We start from the raw sequence: 11,990 nt of genomic DNA on the forward strand, positions 1-11,990 counted from the left end.
CATGCCAGCCAGCCCCGCCCCCTGGTGGGCTGAGCTGGCCACACACACACACAATAAATAAAATGTAATAAATAAAAATAAAATATTAAAAAAAAAGAGTTGGATTTCTCTATGCATATTTTAAAAGCAGGAAAACAATCTAGAATTTAATGTGGATAGTGTGGTTAGCACATCCACATCTGCAGGGAAAAAGAAAGCTTAGGTCACAAAATTGTTATCTCTCTTTGGTTTCCTTTAATCTAAAACATTGTTCTTTGTTGTTGTTCAGAATAGTCTGTAAATTTTTAAGATGTCCTTGATTTTGGGTTAGTCTATTTTCTTAAGAGTAAATTTAAGTTTTATGTCTATGGCAGGGATGCCAGACAAGTAATGTCATTTTCTTCTCAGCACACTACATCAGGTGGCACATAATACTACGGTGGTGTCGTTAGAGTTCTCCCTTGTAAGGTCACTGTTTTCCTTTTGTAGTTCTTAAATGTTCCATGCAGAAATATTTTGAGATTATATAGCTATCCTGCCACTTTGACCTGCTAATTTTAGCACTTAAAGATAATTTCTTGTTTGAATCAGTTTCTCCTAAATATAATTTGTTAGACAGAATTTAACTTGTTGACCCACGCAGTTCAGCACATTATTTATTGGGATTCCTCATATAAAGAGTGCAAGGAATGACTGTTGGTGAACTCTCTTGAGTGATGTTGAAGAGCTGCTAGAACCACCGAAGTGACCACTTAGGGATGAGTTGGTGTTTCCTCATTCTCAGCCGCCCTTCTCTGGCTTCTGCATCTCCTCATCTCCGTTAGGAGGGTACCTATTTCTTATCCTCATTATTGGGTTTAATCCTTCTCCTTTGTTTTATGGAACAACAGCTTTGGATTTTTTCTGATTTCTTGTGATGGATGGTCCAGAGAAAAAATGTTGGGTTGATCTATTGAAGAAGAGCTAGAAGCCAGATGTGGTTGCACACACCTATAATCCAAACACTCTTGGGGCTGAAGCAGGGGGATCTCCATGAATTTGACTCCAGCCTAGGCTACATAAGTGAGTTGATGGCCAGCCTGCATTATATGAGGGCCTGTCTCAAAAATAATTAAAATAAAATGAGCTAGAACTATCTACAACAATGTTTATATTTTTCTTTCTTTTTCTTATTTGTTGAGGTGTGTGTGTGTGTGTGTGTGTGTGTGTGTGTGATACTGGGGATTGAACTCAGGACCTTGTGCTTGCCCCCGGCCCTTATTATTTTTAACAATACTTTCTGTTTTCATTTGTCATGTTTCATAGACATTAAGGGAGGAAAAGAAGTTACAGCTCTGAAGTTCTTGGCTTTCCACCCCTTCTTGTTGTATAGTGTACTTTTCTTTTTTGACTTAACTTTTGGAACCTTTGCCATAAAACTATGATCATCACAGATGTAAAATAGCATGTTAAGCCCACCAGGGGAATACTTGGGAGTCCTGGTCTGTCAAGGCAACAAATGGTGGCACACAACAAACGTAAACCACTCAAACAGTGGCGAAACCTTCAAATGGTAGTACATTTTCATCTTTCAGTGTCTTTCAAAATATAGTATCGGATATAAGCCAGGAAAGTACTATCTTTAAGTTTAAAACACAGTAATGATTAGAATAATTTCATATGTGTGTAAAATATTCAAATAAACTCACATAGGAAATAATTTTTGGATCTGAAAATGAAGTCACTCTTCAGTTAAAATGTGATGGCTGTGTGTATCTCAAAGAACCCATCACCAATAAATCTTAAAATGTTAATGCTACAAATTTGGTAGTAGGAAATAGAAGCCAAATAATATATAGTTTCGATTTTCTATATTTTGCCTTACAAGTAGTGATGTCTTATGTTAGCTAGCAGATTTTTAGCACTTTTGAGCTCAATTTTTAATTATTGTTTTTTTCACTCTCCATAATGTATAAAAATCCCATTGATATGTTAGGGTTTTTAAGCTACTACTTGAGCTGATAGTGACAAGGAATGGACTCCCTTTTACGATAAGAACTGTGCTTCCATAATTGGAAAAAAGAAAACCAAATCTAAGAAGAGGACCAAGAGGTAGAGATCTGTACCACACAGACATTTACAGTAGTCGCAGACTGCTTAAAGGAGAAGATAATAATTGTGTTTTGTCATCAGCTAAGTATGAGCTGAAACTTTCTTGTGCCCAGTGTCAACCTGTGTTGAAAGGTGGCAAATTTGGCTTCTAATCAGTGTGATCTTGTGGGTGGGGCTTAAACAGATGAAATACTCCACATCCACATCTGATGCTCATTTATATACATGGGCACATTTTTCCTTTACGTATCTGTATGTTGCTATCCATATAAAACTTCAGGTGAATGAATGTGTGTGTGTGTGTGTATATATATATATATATATATATAATGTATGATGTAGCTTACAGAGTTAGAAATGTAATTCAGTTTACTCCCACAGAATAAGATTGAAGATAATGAGAACTGCATTAAAGCTTACTTTCTTTCGCAGAATTCCTCTGAGAGAGAAGACTGTAATAATGGCGAACCCCCTAGGAAGATAATACCAGAGAAGAATTCACTTAGACAGGTATGAAATTCAGACTTACTTAAAAATAAAAAGCTACCAACAACAAAAGAAAAAAGATAGTAAACCCTTGATTTGCCATTCTTTACGCATTGGAGCTTAAAATAAGAGTCCTGTGCTCTAAAGTTGGTCTGACCATAGCCAGCAACTTCAGGCAGGTAACATCATTTTCCAGTCTTTTCAAGAAGATCCTATATGCAGAAGTATAAGACGGGTACATGTAGTGAATGTGAAAATAATGAGAAGAAAAGGGTTTTTGTTTTAAAAAAAGAACTAAAGTGCATTTTAAGTATAGATGTTAGAAACTGGGCGTGGTGGTGAAGGCTTGTAGTCCCTGCGCTCAGAGGACTGAGGCAGGAGGATCACTGCAAGTTTGAGGCCAGCCTGGGGTACAGAGGGAGCTCAGAGCCAGCCTGAACCGCATAGCGAGACCTGTCTCTAGCAGACCAAGACCAGGAAAAACCCAGAAACAAATGGTAAAGTAGTTGACTCTAAAACTTAATTTTCCTGTTAAGATTGCTTTTACATTAAAAACAACAACAACAGTAACAAAAAGCCCAGGACGGATTTGCCTCTAATTAGCTCCTTTTATTTGGTTTGGGTTAGTAGAAATAGTCTTCACCTCCAGTACTGGGGACCAAACCCACAATATCATATATGTTAGTCAGGTGCCTAACATGCACTGAGGTATGTCACAGTCTTTTTGAAATTTCATTTTGAGACAAGATCTAAGTTGCCCAGGCTGGTGTCCCATCTTGTGGTCCTCCTGCCTCAGCTTCCAGAGTAGCTGGGATTATAGGTGTGCTCCACTGCATAAGAAAGCTGTTGTAGGGGCCCGGGGAGATGGCTCAGTGGAATAAGCACTTCCCTGGCAAGCGCAAAGGCCTGAGTTCAATCCCTGTTCTGCAGTAAATCAATCAATCAATCAATCTTAAAAAAAAAAAAAGCTGCTATGATTAGTTTAAAATAAATACAAATTAAATATATGCCTTATTTCCAGAGAAGTAGCACATTTTACTTGTGAAAATTCACTCCATGATGCTTATTTATTTATTTTTGGGTAGTAGGAATCAAAGTCAGGACCTCACACTGGCCAGGCAGATGCCATGCTGCTGAGCTCCATCCCTGGCCCGATTGTTTGTTTGTTTGTTTTGAGGCAGGGTCTTGCTGTGTAATTCAGGCTTGTCTTGAACTCACTATGTCACCCAGGCTGCTACAGCCTCCCAAGTGCTGGAATTACAGGCATGTGCCTGCATGCCTGGCCTCTTTTTTTAATATTAAGTGTCTAGAATACTGGCCAGACTTTCTTTTTCACTGCCTGTGGCTGCCTTTAGCATCTCCCTTCCTTGTTGGAAACAAAAGCAAGTACGTGAGTATTGCCAGAGTGTGCCACCTGTTTTTGTTGTTGTGTTTCTAGTGATTGAACCCACAGCCTTCACACTGAATTATAATTTTCCAATTTTTTTGAGCTTGGCATGGTGACACACACCTGTAATCCCAGCACTCACTGAGCCATGAGGGTTACCAGGAGTTTAAAGCCAGCCTGGCCTACATAGCGAGAGACTGTCACACAAAAATCACCAAATTGCCTGGGTTGGGTTCTAACCTGCGTCCCTTGTGCCTTAGCCTCCCAGAGTGCTGGGAGCTTAGGCTGTACCACAGCCCCTGCCAGCCTTTTCATTTTAAATGTAAGATCAGTAAAATGTGCTTCCATAACAGTAAAAATATTTCTAAATTACTTGCATTTATGGCATTGTTCTAGGATATAGAAGAGAGATAATATTTGTTGAGCAACTACCATTCATGTAACACTTGTGTAATTCCCATAGTAATCCTATAAAGTTGCTGTAGGGTAATTTCCAATTTATAAATGAAGAAAATGAAGACTTAAATAAAAAAAGGAAGGAGTTTTTTTAATTTTTATTTTTGGCTGCTCAGGCTGCCTTAAGGGCAGGTCTGGTACAGCTTCTGGAGCTGAGAATCGAACTGTGGTCCTGTGCACCTGCCTGCATTTACCCAAGCAGTGCTTTAAACAGAGCTATGCGGCAAAGCCTCCTGAAGACTTAAATAGATCAGATGACTTTAGTGACTCAGTGATTTGGTTTTGTTTTTGTATTTTTTTAGGGGAAGGTCTACAGGGTGTTCAAGGTCTCACTTCTAGACTGGAATCGACTCATAGTGTTCTGTCTGTTTACAGCCTCCCAAGAGCTGGGATTGCAGGCGTGCGCCACCACGCCCTGTCTCGGTTGCTGTCTCAGCATGGTGCTTGCGGGCACTTTAATCCACTGAGCTATTTGGCCGCCCAGTGACTCAGTGATTTGAAACTCAGAACTCATTGTTGCCAGTGTTTCTACTTCTGCCATTCAGACTGTAGTTTGCCTACTGTTAATTTAGGAAGAAAAGTACTTGAGATCATGACATACTCATTTTTAATTTACTGTGGACAGTACTTTCTTTTTTTTTTTTTTAATAAAAATAATTGCTTTAAGTAGATCAAGTCAACTCATAAGCTTTGTAAACAAATGTGATCAGTAATTGAGGATGAAACAGTTTTAACTGTTTAGAGATAAATACCTGATCTGTAAATGTTAATCACTAGGACATTATTGAGTAAGATACACTTGGGGGTAGAAATATTCTGCCCACTACATGGAAACAACTAAAAGAAAACAAAGGCACAACAAAAAGTTTTGGCAACTTTATTTAAGCTAACAAACGAATTTTCACTATGCAAAGTTATAAATTAATTTTAATAGGCTGATCCAGATGGTCCATTTGGAAAATGGATAGGCTGATCTGTTGAAAATTAAACTAAATTTATCTGTCTCGTACTTCAAACTGAAGTGAGAGAGAGTCGAGCTTATTAAGTCCAGCACATGCAGATGGACCAGCAGGTCACACATGGGACTAATCTGATTCATTTTAAAAATAAATGCAAACATTATTGAATCATTTTATACTTGCAAGATCTGTTGTGTACATTATTTGAAAGAGATTTAATGTTGTTTTTTCATTGCTGTTTTAGCAGGTTCTCTTCACCCCCTCAATTATAATTTACCAACCCCCCTCCCATGCTCCAAAATGATTTTTGTAATATTTGTCATTCACTGTTGAGATCCAAGCTCTAGAGATTAATTAGGTCATGAGTGCCCCTGCCCCCCGCCTTTCTTTGTAAAGGGTTTTATCTCCATTCATTTTGTGAAGAGCATGAACTCAGTTCTCTTGGAAAGAGAAGTGGCCTTTACAAACAGGGAAGTAGGCGATCCTCCTGGGGCCCTCAGAGTCTTTTAGCTTCTGGGTGTTTTAACAGCCCCATGAATGCAGATTTGTAAATTTATTGCAGTGCCATCTGGTTTTTTGCTTGAACCAGATTACTGTTGGCTTGTGTCTGTCTATTGTGGTGGTCACTCCCTGGGAGTTTGCCCTCTCAGTCTTAGGAAAGAGTGATGAATAGCACGGGTCAATAGAAGCAGGTCACAGGGCAGCTGTCCAAGGCTGCCCTGAACTTGATTACCCCACTACTGATTTTTTTTAGGCTGGATATAATACTATACAAAGCTGTTTAATCCCTTCCTTTTGTCAACTGTGGATGACAGTAAGGAAGGGCCATTTGCTGCTCTGTTGTTTGTTTCTCTGTAGTCTTGTTCTATAAACAAAAAAATGGTAAGGTCGCTGCCACCTTCTATCTACTGTTACATTGAGATTGGTGTCGTGTCAGTCCTTTAACTTGAGATTCTTTTGTGATATTTCTAATGGGATTTCAGAAACTCTTTTTCACCATTGAGTATATAAAAGTTCTGTTATGTTCTAACAATTTTGTATTATTTTAAACTAAATTATTATTATTATTATTATTTTCTTTTGGAACTAGGGATTGAACTCAGGCCCTTACACTTGCCAGAGAAGCACTTATTCTACTGAGCCATCTCCCCGCCCCCAATTTTAAACTAAATTATAGCTTGTTTTTTTTTTTTAATTCTAAGTAGTTTTGCCATTGACAGGATATAACCACATGTTAGTTTGTAGAGAGCACTTTAAATGTTGGAGGAGCCAAAAGGTTATCACTATAGTTTTTACATACATTAAAAGAATAAAAATGAGATACGTTAATCTGAGAGTTAAAATAAAATGGATAAATTCCTTGAAAAATAAAATTCAACACACCTATAATATTCAACAACGGAACTTAAAAAAAAATTGGGGTATAACTATGAATGTCCATTTTGTATCTGTGTATTCAAAGTGGTTGGGATAGATCTATAGTTGCATTCTCTTAATGAATAGAATGATTTTTTCTAATGGTGTTTGTAAGTAGGATCACAAGTCTGCATCTTGTACAGCAATTAACCACTGAGAAGAATGTATGCAGTGTATTATTTGTTGAAACTGTACTTTCGATTTGATTTGAAACTGTCTCATTGCTATATGTTTATCAATAAAACTTTGAAAAGAAAAAAAAATAAAATTCAAAACTAACACAGGATGAGAAAATTTTAAATAGTCTTGTGTCTGTTACCTACCTTTAATTATCAAATGATCATATGGTTTCAATGATGATTTCAGCAAACATTTGAGAAAGAAATAATAGTCTTACACAAACTCTTTAGGAAAGAATATTTCTCAACTTGTAAAAACCACCATAAAAGCAATTCCAAACCGGACAGAGACATTATTAACAGAAAAGGAATATGGAAGGAAAAAGATGTTACTTCCTGTGTCCCCAAGTCATTTTGTGTACGTGCTTTTTCATTTTTACTTCAGGATATCAGCATGGTGTATCCTTATAAAGAAAGTCAATTTTTCATGGTGTGGAATAATTGTATCTTGGCATTAAGTACAAACTTCTGTTTAGAGCATGTACAGAGTAGATAGGTTCTTTTCTCTCCCCCGCCCCCACTATTCTCCTAAAATGCAAAGCCGAAAAAAATCATAGTAAATATTTTCATGGCTCTTACTGTTATCTGTTACAGAAGGCAAAGTCCTGGCAGGATACATGAAAACACTCATTACTTTTTGAAAATGTAGCATTACAACATGCAACTCTTCGTTTGCTTCACATTGGTGCTAATCGGATCTGTCAGCCCTGCCTTTCTCTGTAATTGAGTAAATTGCGACTGCTGTCTAATCCTTCTCCCATCCCCCATTTCCTTTGTGTATGTGTCCACTTTCCATCCTGGGATGTGGGCAGTGATAAATAAAGCATTGAGTAGAGCTCTCTGAACTCTTTGAAAGCAGCATGATGCCAGCCCTCTAGTTACATTTTTTTAAGTGTTTATGTTTTTCTGTAGTCTCTCTTGTGTGGCTGGAACCCTGGGGATGCAAAGCCATGAGAGAGGCCAAGAAGCTAACAAAGTGGCTGTCTCTCTTGTTAGCTTGTTCCTTTATTCTTTAAAAACAAGATAAAAGCCATCTGGCTCAGGGCATTACATTTTCCTCCCCCATGCACCTCTACAGAGGAGACTTCACCTGCAGTGAGGGTTTACATCGATTAGGGAGGGAGCAGTAATTCAGGCTTCCATCCTCTTCAAGGATACTTTGCGATCTTTAAGGTGCTGACCCACTGAGTTAAACTGTCAGGGGAGGATAAAAAAGTATCTTCCTCCCAGGAGGTAACAGCTGCCAGGTTTTCACCACCTTACACACTGCTGGAAAAATGTCACAATTGTCAGCCAAAAGAAAAATGACTCTGTTATCATCTTCTGTTAATGACTGGGCCTTATTAAAGGAACTACATTGCCTTTAGAAGGAATAAGAGGCCGGGGAGATGGCTCTGTGGAATAAGCGCTTTCCTGGCAAGCGCAAGGGCCTGTGTTCAATCCCTGGTTCTAAAAAAAAAGAAGGAATAAGAAACTGCTTTTTGGGGACTACCCACTCGGGCCCCTCTTCTGTCCCTCTCTCAGACAGGAGCTTTCTTTTCCTCAGTAAATATATTCTGCTCATAAAAAAAAAAAGAAAGAAAGAAACTGCTTTCTTTACCTACTATATTTCCCTCCCCTCAAAAATTCCTATAGTTTGTTCTCACCTTGGAGTAGATCCACAAAAAAACAGCAGCGAGGAGCTCAAAGTTAAAACAGCCAGGATAAGCTTGGAAGTCAGATGAGCATAGCTTCTTTCTACACAGCTGGATGAGTAGGAGGAAAAAAGCACATCACTGACAGAAAATGACATTATAGTGTGTATTAACAAAACAACAACAACAACAAAAAGTCATTCATAAGCCAGTGAACTGCAAGAAAACATACTGTATTTCTGTTCTTTGGAGGACAGTTTGTTTTCAAGCAGCATCCAGATGGGTAAATACCATGACATTTCTTTTTTTCAAGAGAGCCACCTCTTTTCTTTCTTAAAAAGAAAATCAAACCTCACAGAATTTGCTTCCTTTAATAGCTCTGTAATGTTCATAGATGATGGCTTTCCCTTCTTTGATTTGATTGATGAAGGGGAAAGGTTTAATGAAGTCCCTGCTATCAGGCAGGCAGGTTTTTTTTTTTTTTTTCTATTTGTTTTAGGTTAGTCATTTTAATTGTATTGAGTAATTAGAAGGTACATGCAGCCAAGGGAGCTTTGTTCTGATAATTGCTCAAGAAAACCCACTCCCTGTCTGCCATTGCTTTGTGTTGAGACACTTCTCCCTCTAGTGGCAGTAGTAGGCACTTTGGCTGGGCGGTAGTCAAGGTGAATTGCAGTATGACAAACTGCTTGAGGGACTATCTTGTAAATAGTTTAGGGTCTGGCCTTATTTCATTGTATACGTGCTTTTTTACACTGTGAAATTTCCTGTCTTTTTTCGTTTTCCAGAAGTGCTTTGGGCTTTGGGTGGAAAAAAAATTGCTTGAGATGTTTATTAAAAAAAAAAAAATCATTGTGCATTCTGGGTAATGTTTTGCAGCTTGACTTAATTTTAGTCATCTGTTTTAATTACCTATTTATAAAAATGCTTTTGCATTTGTAGACATTATTTAATACTTTGGAAGAAGCACCTCATTTGAAATAAATAAATAAATTGTACATATTTTAAATAGTCCATGTAAAAGACCTTAAAGGTAATTAATGTAAGTCTCTTAAGTAAGACAAAAGTGATCTTTCTAAATCTGATGAAGTGATTTGTTTATATAACTCCTCACTTCTGCGGAATCCTTCAGAGTCTAATAACATTTAAAAAAAAAACAACATGTTTGGCAATTTGTACCTACCTACAAAAACCCTTCAAAAAGAAACAATTTAATAACCAGCTTTCTTAAAATTACTTTGAGGAAGGAAGACTGTGTAGGAGGTTAGTATTTTGTTTTATTTTTATTTCAGTGTAATTATTCTTTGATAAATGGTGTAATCACTGACTTAGTAGAAAAAATATTATTGAACTCCTGGGTTGCAATGACCATAAAAAGTATTTTCATATAGAGAATTGAAATACTGTGAGTAAATTATAAAGGAAACCGCTTACGTGCTGATCAGAGTCCATATGGGCCCAATTCATTTTGCATTCAGTGCTTAATCTGGATATACCATTTATAAAAAAATTGTTAAACGAGGAAGAAAAGAAAGAAGCTTAGTGTGCCCAGCTGCATGAATACTAAAAACAAAACAAAAACCTTGACCTAAGAACAACCATGGAATGAGATTGGATACAGCTTTGCATCTCTTGAACAAGATTCCATAGCATCTGGGTGGCTTTTTAAAGCTCAGATCCAGTTTCCCTAGGTTTCACTTTGTAGTTTGCCTTTTCTGTCACATGTTCTTGCTTAGAACATGATTTGATGTTGTGTATCTGAAAGTCCCTCTTCTTCCCATCCCACCCCATCCTCAATTACGGGCCATTTTCATTATACTAGCTCTTGTTTTGCTATTGGGCTGTTGAACAGATTTCTTGAAGCAGCTTTTTGCAAGGTTAAAAGAATGCACCCTGGTAACAAGTTTGTGCCATTTTAAATATATACCTTCTAGTAAATAAGGAGAAGCCTGGCAATCAATCCCTTTTAGTGTGTTATATGTTTCACCTGACAACTAAACCTTCTATTGATTAGCCATTACTTTGTTAGATAATCCTATGTCATTGAATCCATTGTAAAAAATTAAACTCTTTAAAATGTTTTACCCTAGCAGCAGTGTGAAAATTGAAAACTTGTACAGAATTACAGCCTGCTTTCACAACGAAGGTAGTTTTCAGCAGGGCATCTTACTGGTTTATGCTTATATGCTTTATATGCAATATAAAAACGTATTCAAGTACTCCAACGCAAAACTCTCTCTGCCTCTGGTTCAGGAACAAAGCTGCCTTTTTCAGATGTCGCATGGGGACTGAGCTTATCTTGCCTGCAGCTTTTATATTCACTAATTTGATCTGAAACAGGAAGGAGCCTTAATGTGGCAAAATATTGAATGCTTTGACTTTTGTATTACAGCGGTTAAAGGACTGTGACCAGTTTTAGTTTGATGATCTTTGCTACTGAGTCAGGCCATAAGAAAGGTCATATACCCACTTTACAGATAAATTGTCAGAAAATAAAAGCATTTCCTACTCTGCATACTTCATCAGGCCTAGCGTACATCTTCTGAATCTGATGTTCCCCTAAAAATGTTATGTTCATTTGTAAAGGGGGAAGAGGAGATAATTCTGAAGGAAAATAGTTTTTCAGCCTTCATAACTTGTAGAATATTTGTGGACTCCAGTGAGGCTTGAACGCAGGGCTTCACATGCAGTAAAGCATGTGTTTTACCACTGAGCCCTCAGAAGTACCTTCCCCAGAGAAATGGCTCAGTATTTGTATTAATTAAATAAAACATCTATTAATACTTCCCCCAGGGCTGGGGAGATGGCTCAGTAGAGTGGGCCTGAGTTCAATCCCCGGTTCCACCAAAAAAAATACTTCCCCCTAAAATTATACCTGCATGCACTTCTTATATTTCTGTTGAGAGTTTCATGTAAGTTATACAGGTATTTTTTTGTTTAATTTTATTTATTTGTGTGTGTGTGTGTGTGTGTGTGGCCAGCTCAGCCCACCAGGGGGCGGGGCTGGCTGGCAGGTGGTGCTGGGGGATCGAACCGCGGTCCCTGTGCTTTGCTGAGCTTGTTCCAAGCAGGTGCTTTAGACCACTGAGCCATCTCTCCAGCCCTGTACAGGTATTAATTGTATAAGTCGGTGAACTTAGGATAAATTCATCTACTGGCATAACCATCACTACAGTCAAGCTGTATAAAGCTCCCACTAACCAAGGAAATTCTCTTGGTCGTCTTCCCAGTTTTCCCATCCTGATTGAGTCACATTTTAATTGGCTTACTGTCCCTATAGATTAATTTTGCCTCTTCTGGAGTCTTATATAAGAGAATCTTGTATTTTGGGGTCTGACTTTTACTCAGTATGGTGTTGATGAGATTGTTGTCTATTTCTGTATATGGTAATATTTTATTCTTT

The 11,990-nt window shown here is 37.8% G+C and overlaps 1 protein-coding gene across 1 annotated transcript in view; it reads left to right on the plus strand.

Moving 5' to 3' along the window:
• Btrc (beta-transducin repeat containing E3 ubiquitin protein ligase) overlaps positions 1 to 11,990 on the plus strand; it is a 159,331-nt gene that overhangs the window by 64,740 nt on the left and 82,601 nt on the right. The window contains exons 3-6 of the mRNA XM_012514803.2: positions 2,503 to 2,580; positions 5,782 to 5,793; positions 5,921 to 5,967; positions 10,989 to 11,005. Coding sequence (XP_012370257.2) covers positions 2,503 to 2,580; positions 5,782 to 5,793; positions 5,921 to 5,967; positions 10,989 to 11,005 — 154 coding nt within the window. The remainder of the gene's footprint in view (positions 1 to 2,502; positions 2,581 to 5,781; positions 5,794 to 5,920; positions 5,968 to 10,988; positions 11,006 to 11,990) is intronic.

The sequence above is a fragment of the Octodon degus genome, unplaced genomic scaffold, assembly GCF_000260255.1.
Source record: "Octodon degus isolate 3935 unplaced genomic scaffold, OctDeg1.0 scaffold00042, whole genome shotgun sequence".
Lineage (NCBI taxonomy): Eukaryota > Metazoa > Chordata > Mammalia > Rodentia > Octodontidae > Octodon > Octodon degus.